The following is a 25,520-nucleotide window of genomic DNA, read 5'->3' as shown; positions in this document are numbered from 1 at the left end:
TTATTGCCCATCCCTAATTGCCCTTGAGAACTGAGTGGCTTGCTTGGCCATTTCAGAGGGTATTTAAGAGTCAACCACATTGCAGTGCGCCTGGAGTCACATGTAGGCCAGATCAGGTAAGGAAGGCAGATTTCCTCCCATAAGACCATAAGACGTAGGAGCAGAAGTAGGCCATTCAGCCCATTGAGCCTGCACCACCGAATAATGAGATCATGGCTGATCTGATAATACTCAACTCCACTTTCCTGCCCCTTTCCCCATAACCCTTGATTCCCTCACTGATTAAAAACATGTCTATCTCAACCTTGATTATACTCAACAACCCAACCTCCACAGCCCTCTGAGGTAAGGAATTCCACAGATTGACTACCCTCTGAGAGAAGAAATTCCTCCTCATCTCTGTTTTAAATGGGCGCTCCCTAACTTTGAGATTATGCCCTCTGGTCCTAGACTCTCCCACAAGGGGAAACAACCTCTCAGCGCCCACCCTGTCAAGTCCCCTAAGAACCTTATATGGTTCAATAGGGTTACATCTCATTCTTATAACTTCCAATGAGTACAGGCCCAACCTACTCAACCTCTCATAAGAAAATCCCTCCATCCCCAGGATCAACCTAGTGAACCTTCTCTGGACTGCCTACAATGCCAGTATATCTTTCCTTAGATAATTGTTCACCATATTCTAGGTGTGGTCTAACTAATGCCTTGTATAGTTTTAGTAAGACTTCCCTATTTTTATACTCCATTTCCTTTGAAATAAAGGCCAACATTCCGTTTGCCTTACCTATTACCTGTTGGACTTGTATGTTAGCTTTTTGGGATTCATGCACAAGGCTCCCAAATCCCTCTGTGCTGTAGCCTTCTGCAGTCTTTCTCCATTTAAATAATATTCAGCTCCTCCATTCTTCCTGCCAAAGTGCATAACCTCACATTTTCCTACATTATATTCCATCTGCCAAGCTTTTGCCCACTCAGTTAACCTGTCTATATCCCTCTGTAGACTCTTTGTGTCATCCTCACCACTTACCTTCCCACCTATTTTTGTGCCATCCACAAAATTGGCGATAGTACATTCACTTCCGTCATCTAAGTCATTAATATATATTGTAAATAATTGAAGCCCACCACTGATCCCTGTGGCGCTCTACTAGATACAGGTTGCCATCCCGAAAATGCCCCCCTTATCCCAACTCTCTGTCTTCTATTAGTTAGCCAATTCTCTATACACGCCAATACACTACTCCCAATGCCATGGGCTCATCTTATTAAGTAGCGTTACCTTATTGAACGCCTTTTGGAAATCCAAATATATTACATCTACTGGATCCCCTTTATCTATCCTGCTTGTCACCTCCTCAAAGAATTCTAATAAATTTTTTAGGCATGATTTCCCCTTCATAAAGCCATGCTGACTCTGCTTGATTAGATTGTGTATTTCTAAATGCTCTGCTATTACATCCTTTATAATAAACTCCAACATTTTCCTAATGACAGATGTTAAGCTAACTGGCCAATAGTTTTTTTGTCTCTCTCCCTTTTTGAATAAGGGTGTTACATTGGCCGTTCTCCAATCCTCTGGGGCTTTTCCAAAATCTAAAGATTCTTGGAAGATTACTACCAGTGCATCCACTATCCTTTAATATCCTAGGATGCAACCCATCAGGTCCAGGGGACTTATCGGCCTTTAGCCCCATCAGTTTCCCTAGTACCTTTTCTCTAGTGATAGTTATTGTATTTATTTCCTCCTCCCTGACTTTTGCCCCTTGATTACTTAGTATTTTTGGAATGCTATTAGTATCTTCTAATGTGAAGGCTGAAGCAAAGTATTTATTCAACTCCTCTGCCATTTCCTGGTTCCCCATTACTATTTCCCGAGCTTCATTCTCTAAGGAGCCTATGTTCAGTTTGGCCTCTCTCTTCCTTTTTTATATATTTAAAGAAGCTCTTGCTGTCAATTTTTATATTACTTGCTAGTTTACCCTCAAAGTTTATTTTCTTTCTTTTATTTATTATTTGGTCATCCTTTGTTGGTTTTTAAAAATGTCCTAATCCTCTGGTTTACCACTAAACTTTGCCACATTGTATGTTTTTTCTTTCAATTTGATACTGTCCTTAACTTCCTTGATTAACCATGGTTGGCTTATCCCCTTCCTTGAATCCTGGGATATATCTTTGTTGAGAGTCATGGACTATCTTCTTAAACGTTTGCCATTGTTCATCAACCGTCTTTTCTGCTAAACTGCTCCCAGTCCACTCCAGCCAACTCTGCCCTCATTCCATTGTAATTACCCTTATTTAAATTTAGCAGAGTTGTTTCCTACCCAAGTTTCTCACTCTCAAACTGAATGCTAAATTCTACCATATTATGGTCACAGTTTCCTAGGGGATCCTTTACATTTATTAAACCTGCCCCATTACACATTACCAGATCCAAAATAGCCTGATCCCTGGTTGGATTCACAACATATTGTTCTAAAAAACTGTCCTGAATATACTCTATGAATTCTTGCTCCTGTCTGCCTCTGCCGATTTGATTTTCCCAATATACATGCAGATTAAAGTCACCCATGATTAATGTACTGCCTTTTTTACATTCCCTCATTATCTCCTGATTTATTCTCTACCCTACAGTATAGCTACTGTTAGGGGGCCTATAGACTACTCCCACCAGTGTCTTCTTCCCCTTGTTATTTCTTACCTCCACCCATATGGATTCTACACCTTCAGATCCAAAATCCTTTCTTGCTATCGTACTTATTCCATCTAGTACTAACAAAGCTACCCCACCACCCTTTCCTTCCTGCCTGTCCTTTCAAAATGTCACATAACCCTGAATATTTAGTTCCCAGCTTTGATCCCCTTGTAACCATGTCTCTGTAATGGCCATAAGACCATACCCATTAACCTCTATTTGTGCCGTTAATTCATTTATTTTGTTCCGAATACTACATGCATTTAAGTAAAGAGCTATTAATTTTGCTTTTTTACCCTTTTTTCCCCCTTTTGACCCTATTTGCTGCTATTTTTTTTATGTTTGTACACTCTGTCACTTCCTCACACTCTGGGTATCACTACCTAAATAGCTGCCCTCAAGGCTGCCATGTCCTTTTTCTTTGTAAGCCTTTGTATCCCCTTTCCAGAACCCTCCCTCCTGCTATTTAGTTTAAAGTCCTCCCCTAAAGGACATTATGGGTTTTTATGACAAACGACAATAGTTTCCGGGTCATTATTAGACTTTCAATTTCAGATTTTTTTTTAAATTGAGTTCAAATTTCACTACTTGCCATGGTGAGATTCAAACCCTAGTCCCCAGAGCATTACCCTGGGTCTCTAGATTACTAGTCCAGTGATAATACCACCACACCATCGCCTCCCCCCACTGTGACTGTGATCAGCCACTAATTTTGTTAGGCAAAGTTAATAAGGGTTATGGAACTATGGTGGGTAAATGAAGTTTAGGCAAAGATCAACCATGATCTAATTGAAAGACAGAACAGCTGTAAAGGGGCTGAATGGCCTATTCCTGTTCTTATGATGATGTATAGAAATCGCTGTTGACAATATCAGTAGTTGAATGCTCACTGCAAGTATGAATTTTATCCTTTCCTTATTCATGCAGAGACATTAGCTCATTTAAAATAAAATATGTTCAGATAGTTTACAGAGGAATACCATATGAACACAATGAGCATTCGCACATTGAGTTTGTTACCAGTAATGTCTAGGTTATGCTTTTAAAGAACAGAATCGTAAAGGAAACTTTAGGTGGGTAACTCAGAGTATGCAAGTTATTACTCTGATAAGGCAGCACATTTATTTTAAGAGACACAAGCAATGCTCTGGGAATGTGTAGTCATCTCATTAACTAGCAGAGGATATCAATGTCTCTGGCATTAAACGTTTGATCATTTAAAATTTCCTGACTGCCACTTTTTATAGCAGACTGGTTCAGCAAAATCTTTTCTTTGTAAGATTACATATAATTAGGTAAACAATACCACATACTGGATATCCAATTGATTATAGTCAATTGTATTACAAAAATTGATATTTACTGTTTCACAAGAATCCAAACTTTCATTTCTTCAGTGGAATTTATTTCATATGATTAATGATGTTTCTTAAGATATTTTAGTTTTTTCATTTTTCTGAGTTTAGTGCGATAATTTTGATATTTTTAAAACAAAAATTGTGGAATGTCATAAGGTGCATTCTGCATTTTTCACGCTAGGTGGTGCACTTGCCTTAGAACTGAAGGAAAGTTGAGCTGAATCAGAACCCTTCAAATTTGACTGAAACAAGCTTGCAAGATTCCAACAACTATGAAATGTTCAACGTCATTCCAAAGCACAGCTTTGAATAAAGCAGTATAGTACATTTTGCATATAGTTAAGTATTATTATAAAAAAAAGGACATGGTAATAGCTGTTATGTGATAAAATAAGTTCAATCATAAGAAAAACTGACCAAAGAGAGGAAAACCAGGCGCCTTTTTAACCAATCAGATTGAAGAATTGAGAACCAAGAGCAGACTGGGTAAATTCAATGCAAAATCAGGTCCAGAAAGAGGAACAGGGGGAGAAATTGATTAAGACAGCGAGAATAAAAAGCGACATAAAAAAAAATTCAAAATATATTTTGCATCCTTAAAATCTCCAACATTAATTAATATCTGAAGGAATGAGATGCCACACTGGTAATCGACGATGTTTATTGCCAGTGAGATTGTTTGGCAGTGATTAACAATTATCTTGTCATTAATAAGGTGTTTAGACTGAAATGGAAAATATTTAGTTTTCTGTGATAAGTTTAGCCTCCATGCGAGTTCCAGGAAAATGCAGAAAGCTCATGACCTTCAATGCATTCCAGTGGTGAGAGAGACAGCTAGATGCAGTTTTGCAAAGTTAACAGCTGGGCTGCACAACCCAATCGGCAACTTTTGGATATTTGGTTTTAACCGTGCATCTGCCTGCCCCTTGCCTAGAGTTCCTGTTATATTTGTGCATAACTAATGATAGTCCCATTATATCTCTTATTTTGACAGGAAAAATTGTGCTAATGCCTCATGCTGGATTGGTCAAAAAGACTCGACAAGAGTGACTTGTCCACTAGCTGTAAATGCATAACCTAATCAAACAACTCAATTGAATTAGCAAAAATTGAAGACAATTTATAATAAGTTTACCTCAATGATTTGCCCCATCTCTTTTGAAGTATTCAATCCTTCATGTCACCATAGTGATCATTATTCAATTCACGAAAAAATGCATCTGCAGAACATTTATATAATATGCTAAATATCAACATCCTCTTCTGTGAGGCCAACAGGTGTTAATGTGAGGAATCCTATTCTCTCATTTAGGCAGTGAAGATGGCTGTTTGCTTTTCCATTAGCTGTACATGCAGTTACGAGGCACAAAAGGTACAAGATGTGCTCTGAGGAACATAGTTGATGGATCATAGCACACAAATGCTCAAAATTAATTTTGATGATTGCAAAAGAGATCCACTGAGTGCTTTTTTATGACGGTCCTCTGCCAACAATTTTAACAGGGGCTTGAGTGTTGCTGAAGAAAGAGACATGCTGTTGAAGCTTTTTATCTTGGACTCATCAGGACAGATTTGTAAGAATGCCAAATGTCAAAGGGAACTGCAAAATGCCTCTACCAATCATAGCCGACTTGCCAACCAATCAGCACCCTCTTCTCTTGCAGTGTAAATTATTGTTTCCTTTGAGATTTGATATTCTTGCAAATCTGCCCTGATGAGTGCAAGACAAAAAGCTTTGACAGCATGTCACATTTTTCAGCAAAACTCAACTTTTCTGTACTACCAGGCTCTAACTTGTTTATTGTATTGTCAGTGGTGATTATTAGTTTAACTGAGGCTACTTGGGTAGGGATTTACAATCCTATGGTGCAATTTCAGTTTCTCATTAAGGCCTGAGCTGACACCAGAGGGAAGCAATGATGTTTCATCCTCCAACGTGTCTCCCACCACTTAGATTCAGTGTCCAGTGTGGATTTTAGATGGTATGAATTCTATTAGGCTCTATAACTTTCAAAAGGAAATTGATATCTACTTGAGGGGGAACAATTTGCAAGGCTATGAGGGTGGAGGGGAACTAATTAGATAGATCTTTCAAAGAGTTGGTACAGGCATTTTGAACTGAATGGTCTTATATTCTTTTGTGCTGTAAGATTTTATGATTCTATTCTATGATAGCTGTAGTATCCATAATGGCTGCACAGTTGTATTATAAATATACACAAAACCTCTAAAAGTCATGTCAGGCTGTCAGAACATGGGACATGTGAGGTAGCCTGTGTCCTTGGTTTCAGTTTGCATTTTAGAATCATAGAATAGTTGCAGCACAGTAGGAAGCCATTTGGCCCATCAAGCTCATGCAAGCTCCCTGCAGGAACAATTTAGCTCCACTGTCCTTTCCCCATAGTCCTGTAATTTCTTTTCCTTTTGGGTGCTTATCTTATTCCCTTTCGAAAGCCATGATCGAGTCGCCTCCACCGCACTTTTATTTGGGTGTATTCCAGATCACAATGACTCGCTGAGTAAAAATGCTTTTCCTCATGTCACCTTAGAATCTTTTGCCAATCACTTTAAACCTGTGCCCTCTGGTTCTCAACTCATCCGTGCGTGGTAACATTTTCTTCCCATCTTCACTGTCTGGACAGCTCAAGATTTTGAAAATCTCTACCAAATTTCCTCTCAACCTCCTCTGCTCTAAGAAGAACAACCCAGCTTCTCCAATCTGCCCATGTTACTGAAGTGCCTCATCCCTGGAACGAATCTGGTTAATCTTTTCTGCACGCTCTCTAAAGCCTTCACATCCTTCCTAAGTTATGTGACTATAATATAAATACACTTTAAGATAATGATAGTTTTTATCATATTTCCATTTTTCTCTTAATTTAATAGATTTGGGGGGGTGGTGGTGCGTTGGTGGGTGTGGTTAGCTCAGTTGGCTGGATGGCTAACATGTGGTTCAGGATAATGTCAGAAGCATGATCCCTGTTCCGTTTGAGGTAGACCTGGGACCTGCTTTCTTGCCCTCTCCCTTTGCAATGGCAAACCATCACTGGCAAAACCTGCCAAGAAAATGGCTCAGGATGAAACATCAGTGGGCAAAGAGCCTTGGATATGAGGTTGGGCAGAGTGCTCATGGAATGGAATAGGTTGGCAAAAAGCTGAGAGTAGAACTTGGTTAAATAAAACGAATGACAATATTAGCTAATGTAGAATAACAATGGGAAACATTTAAAAGTGTTCGGCAGAGTGGAGGGAAAATATATTCTGCTAAAAGGAAAGAACAAACTAAATGCCAGTGGGACTCCATGGTGAAATAAAGACGTAAGGGAGCAATTGAGGGTGAGGAAAGAGGTATACATTAAATACATAGTACAAAGGAGGGCAGGATAAGAGAGAACATGAAGAGATTAGGAGAGAAGTCAAAAAATAATTAGGAAGACAAAGAAGAACTATGAAATTAAATTATCAAAGAACATTAAACAAAATAGTAAAATATCTTACAGGTATATCACTAAAAAGAGGAAGGCTGTGATGGGAATAGGACCATTAAAGGATAAACTGGTTAATACCACAGTTAGTGATAGAGAGATGGCAGATACATTAAATAATTATTTTGCTTTGATATTTACCAGGGAATTAGAACACATAGACATGACCTTGAATGATGAGGTGAGCAATGAGATAAGTGAATTTAAAATGAAAAGGGGACGTAGTGAACAAACTAAACAAACTCCAAAAGGGCAAAGCCCCTGGTCCAGATGGATTGCATCCACATATTTTAAAAGAATCTAGGGAAGAGATAGCAGAAGTATTCCTACAGAATTGGTAAGTCATTAGAGAATGGTGTAGTGCCAGGGGACTGGCGAATAGTTAATGTAATTCCTATATTTAAAGGGGGGCAGGGGGAGGGGGGTAGCGTGGAACATGTCCAGAGAATTATAGGCAAGTCTGCTTAACATTGGTGGTGGTGGTGGGGGAGTAGGGGGTGGGATGGGGAGGGTGGGATGTAATAGAGATCTTTTAAAATTATGAAAGGTTTTGATAGAGTGGATACAGAGAGAATATTTTCTCTTGCAGGAAGAGCATAACTACAGGCCATTAATATAAAGATATCCACCGAGAAAATCAATAGGAAATTCTGGAGAAACTCCTTTACCCAAAGTGTGGGGGTGAGAATGTGGAACTCACTACCACATGGAGTGTTTTTTTAAAAATTCATTCTTGGGATGTGGGCTTTGCTGGCTGGGCCAGCATTTATTGCCCATCCCTAGTTGCCCTTGAGAAGGTGGTGGTGAGCCGCCTTTTTGGAACTGCTGCAGTCCATATGGTGTAGGTGCTCCCACAGTGCTGTTAGGGTTGAAATTAATAGTATAGATGCATTTAAGGGAAAGGTAGACAAACACTTGAGGGAGAAGGGACTAAATGGTTATGATGGTAGATTTAGATGAGGAAAGATGGGAGGAGGCTTGGACTGGCATGGACTGGTTGGGCCAAATGGCCTGTTTCTGGCCATATTCCCAATGTATACCTATGTAATTACGGTGCCCTAATTGGACACAACGCTCCAGTTGTTAAGCAGTGTTTTATAAAGGTCATCATAGCTTCCACACTTTGTGCTCTATTCCTGAACTGTAAAGCCCAGGGTCCCATATACCTTAACAATGACTCTTTTGTCTCTCTGGTTACTGAATTTTGTTCAAATTTGCAATCTTTCCCAGTTTCCATGTCAGACCTCCATGAGCTGTTTTATCCATGTCATGTTAACATCACTTCAGCCATTCCATCATCTCCTGTTTTCCTTTTAAGCGCTTTATAGGAATTTCCAATTCCTCTCTCCGACATGTGTGGTTGTGTTTTCTCCTCCCTCATATTTATTGTGAATGCTGCTTATCTGTACATTCTTTCAATACTAACAAAGGGTCTTCACCTGAAACATTAACCCTACTTCATCACTCCACAGTTCAGCTGAATTGGTTTCAGCATTTTCAGTGATTGCTTCAGATTTCCACCATCTGTAGCATTTTGCCTTTTAACTAGGATAGGCCAGTAGGCTGTAACAAATGGATTCCTACATCTTTGTGACATTATGGAATTACACCGAATATACAGTGCAGAAACAGCCCAAATGGCCCAACTAGTTGGTGCTGTGTTTATGTTGCACATGAATCTTCCACCATTCCATCTACTTCATCGCAGCCTCGTCAGAATATCTTTCTGTTTTCTTTTCTCTTGTGGATTTGCCTAGTCTCCTTTCAAAAAACATCTCAGCTACTTTCCTCAATCACTTCCTGTGACAGCTTGCTCCACATTCTAATCACTCTGAGTAAAGAAACTTCTTCTTATTTTCCTATTGCTTTTAATAGTAACTATTTTGTATTAAGGGTCCCTACTTTTGGATATTCTGACTGACAAACAGAAACATTCTCTCCAACCCATTCATGATTTAAAAGATCTCTATCAAGTCACCTCTCAATTTTCCCTTTTCTTATATATTCTTACATAGTGCTTACAGCACAGAAACAAATCAATTGGTCCATTAGGTCCATGCCTATGCTTATACCCCACCCTCCTTCATCTGTTAACATAGCCCTCTATCCCTCGTGTTTATCTAGCTTCCCCTTAAGTGAATCAGTGGTAGTTGCCTCAACTATTCCTTATGGTACTGAGTTCCACATTCTGATCATTCTCAGGGTAAAGAAGTTTCTCCTGAATTCCCCATAAGATTTATTTGAGATTATCCTATACTCATAGCCCCTCCTTCTGGTCTCCCCTGCAAGTGGAAATTTCTTCTTTAGGCCTATCCTATCAAAACTTTTCATAATCTCAAAGACCTCTGTCAGGTTAACCCTCAACCTTATTTTTTTCTAGAGAAAAGGACCTGAGCATGTTCAGACCTTCTTGATAGCTATAAACTTTCAGCTTTTCTATCATTCCAGTAAATCTTGTTGCAACTTCCCCAGAGCCTCTATATCTTTTTTTCTAACAGAGAGACCAGACTGTTCACAGTAACCCAAGTGTGGGCTAACCCATTCATAATGTTAAAGACCTCAATCAGGGCTAACGAAATAAGTGCCACCCTGTCCAATCTTTCTTGATAGCTGTAATCCCTCAGTTCAGGTACCATCCTTGTACGTCTTTTTTGCACTTTATTCAGTGCTTCTCTGTCCTTTTTTTTAATCATCTGGCAACCAAAACTTTACACAGTACTCTTAGCGCAGCCTGACCAGCATTCTATACAAGTTCAATATACTTTGCCCCTTTTGAATCCTATACCCATGAAAATAAATTCCAGTGCTCTGTTAGCATTTATAACTGCTTTGCAAATCTGTGCTGCTGTTTTTAATGAGTAGTTCCTCTGTCTCCCTAGATTGCTTTTCACTTCTACTTCCTTCAGTTCCCTATTTTCTAAGGTGTAGGTGATGTTTCTATTTTACCTCCAATGTTCAATATCTCACATTTATCTTTCTAAAGTTCATTTGCCACTTAATTGCCAGTCTGCAGCTTACCTCATGTATTCTTGCATTGCATTCTTCCTCAGTGTTAGCTATGCTCCCCAGTTTAGTATCATCTGCAAATTTTGATATTGAATTAGCTGTTTATTAAGAACCGTGGTCCCAGTACTCATGCTTGTGAAACACCACTTTCTACTTTCTTCCAATCTGAATAATTATCCTTTACCCCTACTCTTTGCTTTCTATTTTTTATTAGCCAATTTTCCATCAATTCAGGTATTTGGTCCATGACTCTGCATACCCCAGCCTTTGTCATAAGCCTACTGTGTGATACCTTATGGACAGCCATTTAAAATCCAAATATATGGCATTTGTTACATTACCCTTGTTTACTCTTCCTATTATCCCTTCAACGAGCTCCATCAGGTTAGTTAAGCATGACTCAGCCTTTCAGGATCGATGCTGGTTAGCTTTTATTATATTTTGTCTCTAGATGGTCTTCCATCACTTCTTTTAGTGTGGATTCCAATACCTTTCCTATCACTGACATTGAACTGACTGGTCTATTGTTCACAGGTTTTGTTCTATTGTCCTTTCTTTTCATAACAGGAGACAGTCAAACTGCACTGATTCCCTCTTACCACCTGTCCATAAGCAGAAGGTGCTTTGAATTAGTTTTAGAAGAATAGTTGGTGGCATGTTTTCCCAATCCCTCAGTTTTTTGTGATCCAATTTTACTAATAATCCACAGCAACCTCGATTTAGGATTAACTCAGAAGGTTAGTTTATTTTACACTTTCAACACACACACAAAGAGAAAATAAGTTTAACAATACAAGGACCACAGAAAAATGAATATTGGTTTGCGTGAGTTCCAGAGTCCCAATTCAGAGTCCAATGAGGAATTCTTTCAGATGGGCATTTGAGTTCAGCTGGGGAGTTCAGCTGGGGAGTTGTAGTATTCACTTTTCAGTCAGTGCTGATCTCAGAAGATGAGGTGGGTATGCAGAGATTGAGTTGGTTCTGTAGGCGATGGTACGAAATCTTCCACCAGAGCCAGGCTAGATTGACAAGTTGTTGTTGAGCCTGGAGAAGCCTGCTTCTTGGCTCACCAGTTCAATGTTAAAACAGCAGACTGAATGTGAAGGCCAAAGCTGCAATGTTAAAACTGTCCAAAAGGTCAGAGGCTTGGGTTATGTGACTTGCCTATTAATGGTTAATTACAGCTTAACAATTAATTTCTGGGCTACTGGTCAGGTTTCCATTGTTCCTGCTTTGGAGAGAGATGAATTGGTTATTAGCATTTCTTTCAGTGTAACTTGTTTCAAACTTTGTCTTTGGTGATAGTTCAGGGTGAGGGAGTCAGTTCATCTGCACTTCCTCTGCTGTTCAATGAAGTGTGAAACTGAAAAAAATAACTCTTTTGTTCTTGAAATAGCTGGGGTAGCTCTCAGACAAAGGGCCAACTCTGTGATCAGGTGACTTGCAGCAGCCATCTTTAACTTTCTTTGTTCAGCAGGAAATGTCCAGTTTTGTAAAGAAAAAAGCAATGAAAATTAAGTTTTGAATATACAGGGTTGGATTTCTTTCTGTGTCATAGGAACCCAGCAGTAGGAACAACAATAACTATCCATCAGTCCCCTAGTGCTAGCCATTATCTAGTGTCTCTACTCTCTCCTCCTTAACTCTCATTGAGTCTACATGGATGCATACCATCTGGACCTGGGAAATTTTGCTAGATTGCCATTTATGATGTCCTTTTCTATCTTTATATTCTTCCTTTCTATCTGTTTCAAACTTATCCTGTAGTGGAGTGCCTATTTTGTTACTGTTCTTTTTAGCAAAAACTGAGGTGAAGCAGTTACTTAATATCTCAGCCATTTCTCAGTCATTACCTATGAGCTGACCTTGCTCAACCTTTACTGGCCCTATCCTTACTTTAGTTTTTCTTTTGTTAGTTGTGTAGCTAAGGAATACCTTATTATCCATATAATTTGATTTTGTAACTTCTCTTCACCTTCCTGATGAGGTTTTTAATTTATCTCCCAAGTTCTTCATATTTCCTTTTGTCCTCTCCATTATGATCAAAGTACTTCTTAAATGTCCTTTTCTTTAGATTCAATTTTCCATTTATTCTCTATTAATTCATGGTGCTCCATAATTAGTTTGCTTGTTTGTTGCTTTCAGTAGTAAACATTTTCCTGAAACCTTGATTATCCCTGTAAAAAAATTCCCACTATTTTTCGGTGCTTGTTTTTCAAGACTTTCTCCCAAGTTTACATTTTTTAGTTCCATCCTCCTTTCCTCGTGATTTGTACTTCTCCAGACTATTACCTTAGTCTCCATTTTATGTCCTTCTTGATCCTGATCTTGAATCTTGCTGTATTGGGATTACTACTACCAAGATGCTCTCCTACTTTTACCTGTTCTATTTCATTACCCATTACAACATCCAGCAGTGATTCTTTTCTTATTTGACAGCCTAAGTATTGAACAAGAAAGGAGTATGTACGGAAAAAACTTGATTCCCTGCTTTCCTTTCCCTACGTTGCCAAATAATCCATGGGTATATTTAATTGCTATCTGGTTATGGGTCATTGGGAGCTAGTGTTGCAGCTTCATTTGCGTTGATGTGTTTTTTCACGAATTTTAGGCTTTAAGATAAAGTGCATAATGGCTATGACGGGAATGAAGCTGAAGCAAGTGGTCTCACCTCAGGTCATTTCACTCGAATCGAGCGATTTCCCATCAAGTGTCGCTACCCTGTGCCAGTGTGAATAAGTTGGACTGGCCTTTCATTGTCGCAAATGGTGTGGAATAACTTCTATAGATCATTTAACACCTGTACAAGATCCTATACGCTTTCCTTGCTTTCGCGCGATGCTACAATGTTATGTATGGATTATATTACAGGTCCAGGCTTACTGTTACATCTAAATAAGGATTGACTCGTCTTCGGTGTGTGTCGAAATGACTCGTTTCAACTTTGCGGATGTCAAAACCAGCCGAAGCCCACGCGGTGGCGCTGTTGTTCTTTGGACAAACTTGAGCATTCACTAGTTAATAAAGACAACTTGTGTGCTCCAGGCTGCAATGTGGGTGGCATTTTTTTCCCTGAACACTATATTCCAAATGTTGCATTACTTTTCTACCGCTTGACGTAAAAACAATTATCACTGCGGAGTATGGAACATTTCATCTGTCCAATATACGGCAAATTCCTTTAGAAATGAGTACATGAGCCTTTATAATTACACTATAAATTACACGCATGCAAACACTATCATAATAATGCTGCTGTTTTCGGAAAGAGTTTGAAACATTAATAAATTATAATCCCCATTTTATGCCTCGGGCTCCTATTATTGGTTAAAGTCGCCGTTGTTTGGGTCTGCTCATATGCACGGTGACAGTCAGTATATGAATGTCATACACAGACAGAGATGTGCATACAATATCATCCGCGTTTCTATTTCTGTAGGATGAGTAACGATGGAGTTGGCCTAATTCTAGCCTCGCGGGGAGAAGAGATCTAAATAACTGCAAGCTACAGAGGAAAGGCACCCGGTGGGGGTCAAAAAGTGGCCTCAAATGCATGTTTGCGATAATTATTCCAGAATTATGTCCTGGGTTCAATTATACCCGCATAACAGTTCGGTTGCAAATGTGTAAAAATAAAAGGGATTGAAAATCTGTCGCCAACGCAGGAGAGACATCATCGCGTTGGGTTTCCTATAATACTTGGACAAATGTCAGAGAGCAGAGAAAAGAAAAACTATTACTAAAGCAATCAAGTTTCCCAAACCATAGTTATAGTGGTGCTCGCTTATCTCTTAGAAGCGATTCTATTGTAACGCTACAATTTAAAGAGGAGCAGAAAATCTGTAAATACACACCGACACATCGATACCTAAATGTTTCAGTGAACAATCGCACAGAGATTAGTAACGGCTGCTGCTGTGTCACTCTGAGACATGTATATATATATATATATATGTATGTATGTACATATTAATGGCTGGGCTCTGGCTATTCCCTGGAAGGCCCGCGATTGCCCAGTTCCTGGGAGATAACGTGATAATACCACTTCTAAAGTGTGCAGGTCAAATTCCTTTGTAACGGAAACACCGACGAGCCAAAAGAGCGAGAGAGAAGCAAAAAGCCCGGCACACACATCTGGCCCTGTGGACACGAGTATTCACAGTGATAAGCCGCAGCAGCATTTGCCAACGTTCGCGTTAGGCTGTGCTTAACATTGGTAGGACAGAGCTGAAAGCTATGTCTGATCTGTCAATCTGTCCCCACTGCATCTGATCGACGCCCGGATAAACACAAGTTTAAAATCACTGCCATTAACCACTTACTGATCTGCACTCGTTCTGCAGAACGAGCACGGAATTGGCCGTTGACGTGTTGAGAGATTTAATATTTTAAACGAACACGTTTCACTTTCGAAATCAATTTAAAATTGTAATCGCCCCGCGACGCGGACAGTTTTATTTTTTTAAAGGCCACGGTTTACCTGAGAAATGGATAATTGTTAAAAAAAATATAATTTGAATTAGTGAATGGAATCCGGTAGACTGAAAACAGATTAACCCGGCAGCTGATGTTGGCTGATACGATTCACAGAGAAAACGGTGCAATTTATTTTCATCAATATTTTATAAAACACACCCCGGCGGACGGGTTTGGAGCACTTGTCGGCTGATCGTGTACACCACAATCAGAGGAACAAGCCGAGGTTCATGTGATTCGAGATGTGTACTTCAAACAATTAGATAAATGGGGAGGTGGGGGGGAACGACCATGGTCTTTTCTGGGGTCTAAATGGGGGTCGTACACCTGAAGAAACTCAATGCTGACTTTAAAGTTTCGACATCAGCTGAGGTATCGTTTTCCGCGTCATGAGTGAACAGGGTATCTGACCTGCGAGGTTATTTTCCCTGATTTAACTATCTGTGTCACATGTCGCTGGCTGCCCCTTAGTTTTGTTTGCTCCAGTATAATGGTTTTTGATTTGCTTTGCCTTTTACATGTCGTTGGACTGTCTGGGATCCTCGGCCAGATTTGCTGCACCCACTCGCTCTCTGGCTATGATTAAATAAACTACTATTTAAAAAAAAAATAACAGCTATTAAATTAAACCCGTGCCGAAGTGGGGAGAGGATTGCTATGTTCGCTTTGTCTAATAATTGCAGGCATAACTTTTAATCATGACATTTTCCATTCCTTGCGTTTCTCGCGACGATTCGGGAGCTGGATGCAGCCTGTGTTGTGGCAAGTGGCCCGTGTTAATTGTCTGATCTATCAACTCAGAGCTCATGTGCTATTTCAGAGCGGTGGCGATGTGTCGGTGTGGTTGCAGGGTCATTAAAGTCGCCAAAATAAATGCTGCTGGCGTGATTATTTCCGTAGGTAGTTTGTAGAAATGTCGATTTGCCCAGAGTCTGGGCTCCAGTTTTAATAAATCTTGACAAATTGATTTTTAAAGTAAATAATTCCCTGGGACTTGGGGCCCCTCTGGCGGGGGTAGGCATTTGTTGTACACCTCCTTTATGCTGCCGTTAATCTTAGACACAATTGAGTGGATTGCTAGGTCACTTCAGAGGAAGTTAAGAGTCAGCCACTTTTGAAATGATCTGGCGGGTAAGGAGGTAGATATTTAGTGAACCACTTGGGCCTTTAGGATAATCACACGGCCTCATGATCCCTTTTGCTGATACCAGGCTTTTTTCTCTCTCTTATTTACAGATTATTTTTCGAATTTGCCTCCTCGGGGTTACTGGTCCAATGACATAATCGCTATGTTACTGTACCCGCTACAATGTTGTTAGAATTTCACCCCAGTGCAATATCGATTGCCCTTAACTCCATCGCTTCTGTCGCTGCTTTCAAACTGTGGGTAACCTGGACTATATAACAACCCGTGAAATATGCCCGGGTGCCTGTGCACGAACATTCGCTATCTGTCTTCATATCAGCGAATAATTACATAAAGCGGTGCAATGCCCTCACAGAATTTTAAGGGCACAGGAGGAGGCCATTCAGCCCATCGTGTCTGCACCGGCTCTCCAAAGGAGCATTATGACCTAGTACCATCGCCCTGCCTTCCCCCCCCCCCCCCCCCCATACCCCTGCACATTGTTTCTATTCAAATAACCATCTGATGCCCTCTTGAATGCCTCGATTGAACCTGCCTCCACCACATTTCCGGGCAGTGCATTCCAGACCCCAACCACTGGTTGACGAAGGTGGTGGGGGTGATGGTGGGAGGGTGCGATTTTCCTGATCATACTGACTGGGTCGTGTGTGACTAAATGGGTGAAAGGGAGAAACGCGATGGGAAATCGAGGTAACAGTAGAAAACAAGGGATGGGAAGGATGACCTTGTTAGAAAAGGGAGGACAAATTCGACCACACGAATCCACAGCGTAGAATGTAACAAGAAGCGAGACCCATGAAAAAGGCAGGGCTGCGCGCACAGGGCCACTCAACTGCATGAAGCAGCTTTTTCCCCTTTGTTTTAAATATTTAAATGCTACTCTACTTGACAGGGAGCTCCAGAGACTTGCTGCGTTAGAAAATGGTGCTGAAGCCTCTTTCAAGTCTCACGCCGGGTTGTGTGTGTGGGCTGTACTGACCAGAGTGGCCAAGGGGGCTGGGCCCGAATCCACCTCTTTGCCGAGTGTGTGCGCGGTTGGGGAAATGATCCAGCGCTGAGCCCCTATCCCTGAACCGACCAACCCACACCCCTGGTCTAAATAATCCGCTTCCATGTGCGGCAGATATCAATTTGATGGAGCGACTTAAGAATGTAAATTAAATCGTGGGATCTTGCCAAAGAAACAAATTAAAGAAACAACTTTGAGAAGCCACCAGCTCGCACGTCAAAGGGCAGGTAATGCGCCTGATTGTCAAGCAAGTTGTCGCTTTAGGAAGGAGCGCGTCGATTTTACCATCAGTGTAGGTGTGCGTGGGATGGGTACAGTGCTGGACTCAAGAAGTTTATGAGATTAGAGATCAAAACGAGAAATTAAAATCATAAGAAAAATACAGAACATCTTTAATAGTTTGGGCCCTTTGTTAGGCAAATGTGTCATACGTAAGTTCAGATAAAAGCCTCCCATCATTGCTTATCGTGGAGAGTAATGAACGGTAAACTGAAAAGGGGGTAGCTTCACATTCTAGCCTGATTTGTACGTGTTTTTTGGAATCCACATGCAGCCCGAGACTCCCAGTAAATATTACAATTCACACAGGCGAGGCTTTTCTGGAGATGAGATATTTTCAGGTGTCCAAAAATTTGGAGGAAATTCTCCTTTGAGAAATTCGATTTCAATCACTGTAAATACGCAACTGTTAACTCCAGGGTGCAAATGTTTGGGTAGATGTTTCAATCGAGTCATTGTAGGCCTTAAGCTGAGAAAGGGTCTCCATCTTTTTGCATTTTAATCCATTTCACTTCCTTCTCCCCAGCTGTATTTATATTGGATTTTGAAACGCAACGTTTCTCTAATGCTGGATACCGTTTTCGGAGCTTGGTGCAGAAACGAAATGTATTTCAGAGCAGCTGTCTGAATAAATCGGGGCTCCCCATGTTTCACTCTTCAAACACCTCGACCAAAGGGGATTGTTTGTTGGAACACACAAAGGGATGGGTTTCCCCCCGGCCAGTACAAAGTGTCCCGGTTAAAAGCTCAAAGGCTGACTTGCGGCAAACATGCACTTCACACACATAATGGTTACTGATGTTTGCTGACTGTGAATGCTCATCGGAAAAGACGTGGCGGAAGGGTGAAGTGGCCTGTAGAATGCTGACTGATAACGAGTACATTATATTGGTGAAGGATGGGAGTGGGAAGGGCGGAGAAGTCTGAAGGGCTCCTGACCTCCTGTTGAAGAGGACACGTATCAGCTGCTAAATTTATCCAGACCCGTGCCCTTTCTGCGCGGGGGTCACTGTCAAACGCCTCATCTCAGTCCTTGGATTCTCCCCCTGACCCTCTCCTGTTTTCGAAAACCATCAATAGCCCCTCTCTCACTGTCTCCGGAGCTGTTGAGTTTATGAAAAGAAACAAGTGTGGATTTAACCCTGCAAAGCATAATTAACAATGAAGCGGCTTATCGGGCTGTGCTTTTTCGCTATCCCATTGAATAACAGTCATACACATTAGCTGGTGGGATTGTAACCCTGCCTGGTTTAACGGTTGTAATTCTGTCTAAACTGTGCAGCCAACGTCAATTGTCTCTGATTGGGATAATTTCCAGGTGCCAATAATGGCAAAACATTCGTCTTTAAGACTAAAATATAACCAGGTTCCTTCGAATGGTCAAACTCAGCGCTAGTGATTTGGAAGTACAATTTTAGTAATTGGACACTTAAATAAGAACTCAGCGATGACCTTAACACTGAGCGGTCATTTCCGCTCTGCAAAAAAAGTTACCGAAAAATCTGTCAACAGTGCCAGCCGATATTTTAATCAGTTTATCTAAACTATAATAATTAATGTTGCTGTTGCAGTCAATGTTACTTAAATGAATCCGTCAATGGAATTTGTATATTTTGCATTTGGCGTTTATAAGATGAAGATATATAGGTAAACAGCAGTCACACTGAAGTTCCCATTAGGCATGAAGCAGAGCCTTATCTCAATGTGGGACCAGGGTCTCTTAGATTTGAACAATGTCCTTTCATCGCTCAGAAAAGTATAATAAACAATATTCCGAATTATATTTTTTTTATTGAACTTAGTTTTTACAACAAAATGTTTTGACAAAGAATCGTAAAGTATACATTTTTCAAGTGCAATTATATTCAAATGTATTTATTTATAAAAGCATAATGTGCGTGTATATATGTGCCTTATTATAGTTTATGGCAAAAAAATCCGTTATAGTCCTCGCGAAAAAAAAATTCCAATCAGTATCTGTAATACTGTCATGGTATCAAGTGTGACGCTTTGGTTTCAAAATGTATACATAAATACAGTACGCTAATGCTCCTCACTAAACATCCTGCTCTTTTAATACTGATATAGGAATCGAATGTTGTTAAAATAATTAGACTCCTGACATACGCACCACCTCTTCCTTCTTAACTAACAGACAGACTCAACCGGACAGTCGGTCTCAGGTTAAACCATTCCTTGCTTTGGCCGAAAGAACTCAAGCAAAGGAGCCAATCCGCTTCTTTTTAAATCGGCAACGGCAGCGCAGATCTGGACACACTGGGATTGTTCCCATCGGCTGTTTTACCTCTTGAAGAATATGGCTCAACTCTACAGGGCCGAGTCCTGCCTTGGGTTTAATATTAATCAGAATAATCAAAAAACAAAATTCGAATATGCACAAGACGAGGGCTGATTTAAAGAGGGCGCAGATTTTTCACATCACACAAGGCTTGATGTCCTGGCACACGCTCTGGTGGTGGTGATGATAGTATGATCCACTGGCCGAGGGGTGGAAAGGTGAAATCCCGTTGAAATTGAGCACAAAATCCTTTCTGTCACATACGGGCGAGGAGTGAGTCTGATAGCGAGGGAGCCCCACTGAAACGACAAAGAGCGAGTATCATAAAAAAGACTGACCATTTTACACAGGGGTTTGCTGCTGTTTGTATTTCAGTCATTATCAGCTACATGTTTAGTGAAAAATGAAGAGGTTAATAGATGTTGACTCTAATTCCGCCAGGATCACAACCCTATCTACATCGACTGTCTGTGTTGTTGAGTGTGTGTTAGTGCAGGGTAAAAAAAAAATCAGGGTTCTCGTAAACAAGGGTTTCTTTTGTGAGATACGTTCGCATGTGTAAGGGGTTGTCTACAGTCTACCAGATGTTAACTGGTATGTGTTTGTGGACTCGGTATAGCCGGCTCCACTGCTGAGGATACACATGGTGAGAGCACCCCCCCTCCCACCCCCCGCTATAGTTTTTTTTAAAAAAGACAATACTCGCCCTTGTCCATTTGTTTGGAAACTTCCCGTGCCAAGTGCGGAACACCAAGCTTCCTATTTGAGTCTACACTTGTTACAATCGTCAGCCACTGGCCTCCATTGCCATCGCCGGGGCTAATCTCGTTTCAGTTGACAATGCCTAGCTGGGGTAAATATCTCAAATGCGTATTGATAAAGTTGCACTTCGTTTATTTGCTGTTTTGATCTGATCCCGTCAACCCTTTCAGAAAATAGCTTCCAGCACCAGATGCATGGGGAGATGCGATGGATATATTTCATGTTTTGTTCACAATTGGGATTGGAACTAACCCGTTCCCAACGTGCAGCTGCCTTCCACATAGCGAATGCTGAAGGTGTACACCGGGAGACCAGGTATTTCAGCCAGTACTGATGAAGGCTCCCGCCGCTGACCGACAATTGTCAATCCGACCTGAAATCATTGTACTCTGCTAATCTCCTGGCAGAACAGAATTCAGCTTTTCTCTGAAACAAGTTATGAAATCGTGCACCTCACTTCAAGCAGCGATATTTTTTCATACGAGATTTGTATATTTTCTCAGCTAGCAGGTATATAATCAACTGGTCCAGGAACGGAAATCCAACTATTTTCTGTTTTGGACCAACTATTCGGCTTCAAGATGATACCCAGTTTCCATGACACTTTGCAATAATAATTCAACACTGCCATTTGTTAATAGTCCACCCACCATGTTTTAATATATCACAGACTGCACCAGTCGCAAACTCCCGATAATCTGTATTTAACTCCGAGGAAGTTTTTCGATATTAATTCTAATATTTTGGCGGCCATCATTTTAAAGATATACTACAGTAGGGAACTGTGGTAGACGCGGTTATTAGGGAGCTTCTGCCAGTAAGGTTGAGCCAAAGGAATAAAAGAATCAGTATTCCCGGTAATCTGCACCCCCCCTCACCCACCAATACACACACACACACACACACACACACCTGCCCACCCCCAAACCCACACCCCCATAATACACACACACATGCACTCAACTCGGGGCTACGAGTTGCTCGTTCAGACACTCTTTGGTCCGGGCTGCTGTTTCTCCAATAAACCACACTGCCAGCTATCATTTTAATAGTCCAAAAAGCATTGCGACTTTGAAATCAAAGGGGTTATTTTTTTTTTTAAAAAGCGCCGCTTCTGGTTCCGACCCGAGAATGCATGGGGCAGATACAGATGCCTTTTTGTTGGCAGTTGCCGACCAGCAGTTCCCAGAACGTTTAACAGCATCAACTCTCATCTGGGTTAAGTCAAGCTAAAATCCTCTTCAGTGTGGTCCGGCCGCGACTGTCTTTGTTTAGTTAACCTCCTCGACCCACATTTTCAGTGACTGTTTGGAGAGTTCTGCCTCAAGTCTCCACGCTTCCTATACATCTTGTAGACGTTGATTTTCTCTCTCTCTCTCTCTCTCTCCCTCTATTTCACCGTTTCAGCGAAAAAATGTTTTAAAAGGGGGGACAAAATGACATGTGCTAACCTTTGATAAGGGAGTGTCTTTTAAACGTTTAAATCAGCATTACGCGATGAAAAAGTAACGTTAAATAAAACAGCCGTAAACTTCCTTTAAATAAACCGGTGTATATAACCTGTTGTGGACAAGCAATAATCCTATCGACACAGTTTTAAAAACAGCAAATAAGATGTACATTTTCTAAAAGGTACACGACATTCCCCTTTGTCATGCAACAATCAAATATATTTTAAATAAAGAAAATTGCAATAAGGTTGCATGAAATCAGACATTTTTAACGACTAAAATGTTAGTCTGAATAAGGATTGCACCACTACATTAACCTAATCCCGGCTGCAACGTATAATATTTATTGTTATACTTCTAATTCCACTATTGACAGCCACGTTTCCCAATTGCCCCCCTAATGCTGTTCAGCTAACGCGAACCCTTCAAAATCTGTTATATGCACGATTGCGATGTATCTCTCCTTCGACATACGCCGTCCTATTTCCGTTCGTCCCCTCAACTTTCAACGCGCGCGAAACCCCTTTTTATTCATTAGCGATCGCATTTTGACCGTTTGCTCTTCAGAAACGAGACCGTAAGATTACCTGACAGGTCTCTGATAGAAGAAATGGAGAAATGAATACAAGCGATTCAGTTCTTCGGCTGCACTATCACTGCTGTTGTGCGGCTAAACTCGCCAGTCCAAAACTTAAGCCTGTTTTCACTTGGCTTGTTTGCCTTTTGGTGTTCTTCACTAGAGGCACTGTAATATTTTATTCTACTTCAGGAATTCAACATTACATAAATAATTAGGTTTAAAAAACAGACTAGCCCAGGTCTGGTGTCTGCCAACGCCGCTGTGATAGGCTGAGTGCGCGAAACACAGGAAAAATATAGCCTGCACTTTTTAAAAAAAAAAGACACGGGGAAAAGGCTCCTCGGCACTGTACCTGTAATTTCTGCGGGGTCCCTTGTATTTTGGTGCAGGTAAGACTGCTCCAGCGAGTAGGAAGACATGCTAGAGTGAAGGCTGGAAGGGACGGAGTTGATGTGGCCCAGGCTCTGCTGCTTAATGTACGGGGACCCTCCTGAGGATGACCACGGGGCAGCTGAGGCGGAATATGGGGAATGGCACTCCAAGGCACTGGCCACCACAGGGGAGGACGGCACTGGGCTGCTGCTGCTGTCGGGACCGTACTCCCCGCCCGAAGACACGGGGCAGCTGGCCATATAAGTCGAGCCCGGGTTGGGGGACATGTGGGGGACGTGGTGGCCGCTGCTGAGTCCATCGTAGCTCCCTGATATAGAGTTACTCATCATGCTGAGGCTGTTCTCCAGGTTGTAACCGTTGGCGTGACACGAGAGCGAAGCCGCGGGGCCCTGGAAGTCGAAGGGCTGCGGGATAATAGAGGGGCCGAAGCCTAAGCCATTCATCATCCTGTACATGGGTTTCAGCGTCTGGCACTTCCTGCGGAACCCTCGGGGTCGGCGGCGAAAGGAGCCTTCCTCGAACATGAATTCACTGGCCGGGTCTATCGTCCAGTAGTGCCCCTTCCCAGGTCTGCCCAGACCCTTCGGCAACTTGATGAAGCACTCGTTCAGCGAGAGGTTGTGGCGCACCGAGTTCTTCCACCCCTGGTAAGAGCCTCGGAAGAAAGGGAAGCGGGTCTGCAGGAACTGGTAGATCTCGCTCAGGGTGAGCCGCTTGGTGGGCGAGCTCTGGATGGCCATCACGATCAGGGCGATGTAAGAGTAAGGAGGCTTCTCGGGCCGCCGCAAGCCGCCGCTGGTCTTCTTGGCTTTGGCCAGGCTGGAGGGCTCCATGGCCGGGGACTGCTGACTGATCAAGGCCGATTTCAGCACTCCCGGGACCGGGCTGGATCTTATAGAGGCCGGAGGGTCCAGATGCTGCTGCGGAGTTTCAGTCGTCATCTCTTCTGAAGTTAGAGAAAACTCTCCGAAATCCGGAGAGAAAGGGGGCGGGGGTGTTTGGGGTGGTGGGGGGTAAGAAGAAGCAAAACGTTTTTCTTTCCCCCCCCCTCTAATAAAGATCCCTGTAGACGCTACGCCCTATTTAGCTTAACTGGACCGCAGGACATTCACTCCACTGGAAATACGTCAAAACACAGGAGTGCTGCTATATTCAATCGCCTTTTGACAGTCGCTTCATTTCCCGAAGCCTCGCTCCTCACGTTGGGCCGGCTACAGACATGGACGATGCAGTGTCAGATTCGCCTTAATTTCGAGGTATGTGTGCATGCTCCACACGGGCCTTTGCTCTGAGGCGGGGGGACCCGGTTCATCTGCCGACGTTCGCTTCTTGCTCCCTACCTAGAGAGAAGAAAGTGAGCACTCTGACCCCTGGCAGCAGTTCATTGGCCCCTCGATCGCTGCTTCACCCTCCACCTGGTGGCCATCCCAACGCAAAGCCCTTTAAGAAGAGGAAGCGCAGAGAGATCGCGCTGTGCTTCCCCCCCCACCCACCCCTCTCTCTCTCTCTCTCTCTTTTCCCGCAAATGGCTGATGAAGTCAAAGAAAACGTGGCCACCTATCACGGAGTAAATCTCTCTCTCCAGCCCCCTCCTCCCGGATGAAACCTGAATTCAGATACCCTCCTTTTCCTTTAAGCACACCACGGCCATCTCGGAGCGAAGGTATTTTTTTTTCCGCTCTCATTTAAATGCTGCAGACCAGCTTCTCGCCACCAACCATTCCACCCAAGCAATTAGTTCATTAATCAATCTCATTTAAACATTCCAATCACCGCCCTCGCATGCGAGCGAGCGAGAGAGAGAGGGAGGGAGAGAGAGAGGGGGGGGGAAACATTCCTCTTTCATTGGCTGCTGGCCCTGGCTATCAAAATATATCCAAAATATTGTTTGAAGGTCTCCAGATTTCCCCCCAAAAAATAAAGCTGCGCATTTTCCCCGCAGCATCTTTATGCCTTACCCGAATGAACCTACACTGGAACCGCTGGCAGAGTTGTTGGAGGGGGGGTGGGGGGGGCATCTTCCGCCCATTCCCTTCCCATAATTTCGCTCAGTTTGCTCCCATTCACCACCAGCCTGCCCCAGGCTATCTGCCAACGGCCCAAGGTCTCTCCGCAGTGGATCCGAAATGTTTTTGACTCATTGAAACTGGCAATTGCCGCCCCCAACACTTCCAAGAGTTAATCTTGCAGCCCTGGTTAATAAACCAGTTCGGTAAACCCTTTGGTGGAATAAATGGTGTGTAATTATAAAAGAAAGCAACAGCAAACGAAAACATGTGAATATCGCTATTTCTATCACCCCCCCCCTGCTATCCATAGTCACATCACACCATTGCTGGGGCTGAGATTTGAAGTTGCTGTTGTGGAGTTGTTTTGTAGAAGTACCTGATGCGCACTTGACCTGCAAGACGCTTATCTGAGAAAGGTGCAACACAATAAACGTTTCAATGATTTCCAAGCACTTTTTCGGACACTCGCCTATATGGACAAAGCACAGCTGCACATGCACATGGTACAGACACACTGCCACATGCCTCACAAAGCACACACACTGACCACATGCGTTCAAACACACCAACACCG

General features: G+C 42.1%; 1 protein-coding gene across 1 annotated transcript; it reads right to left on the bottom strand.

Annotated features, from left to right (window-relative positions):
- Positions 1-19,229: 19,229 nt before the first annotated feature.
- Positions 19,230-24,415, bottom strand: LOC144679129 (forkhead box protein F2-like). Its single transcript, XM_078539478.1, has 2 exons — positions 22,897-24,415; positions 19,230-20,050 (listed from the first exon to the last, which is right to left on the bottom strand). The coding sequence occupies exons 1-2, from the start codon at positions 23,876-23,878 to the stop codon at positions 19,887-19,889; spliced, it is 1,146 nt and encodes a 381-aa protein (XP_078395604.1). The 5' UTR covers positions 23,879-24,415; the 3' UTR covers positions 19,230-19,886.
- Positions 24,416-25,520: the final 1,105 nt, after the last annotated feature.

The sequence above is a fragment of the Cetorhinus maximus genome, chromosome 3 (genome assembly GCF_964194155.1).
Source record: "Cetorhinus maximus chromosome 3, sCetMax3.hap1.1, whole genome shotgun sequence".
Lineage (NCBI taxonomy): Eukaryota > Metazoa > Chordata > Chondrichthyes > Lamniformes > Cetorhinidae > Cetorhinus > Cetorhinus maximus.
Note: the sequence above shows the minus strand (reverse complement) of the source record. Positions and strands in the feature narration are given on the sequence as shown.

What these genes read in the sequence shown, in the direction of transcription:
- LOC144679129 (XM_078539478.1), bottom strand. Translation starts at nt 23,878, where the DNA reads ATGACGACTGAAACTCCGCAGCAGCATCTGGACCCTCCGGCCTCTATA. An exon ending in GGACCCCGCAGAAATTACAG is followed by an intron (nt 20,051 to 22,896) that starts GTACAGTGCCGA and finishes TTGTCGTTTCAG; the next exon opens with TGGGGCTCCCTCGCTATCAG.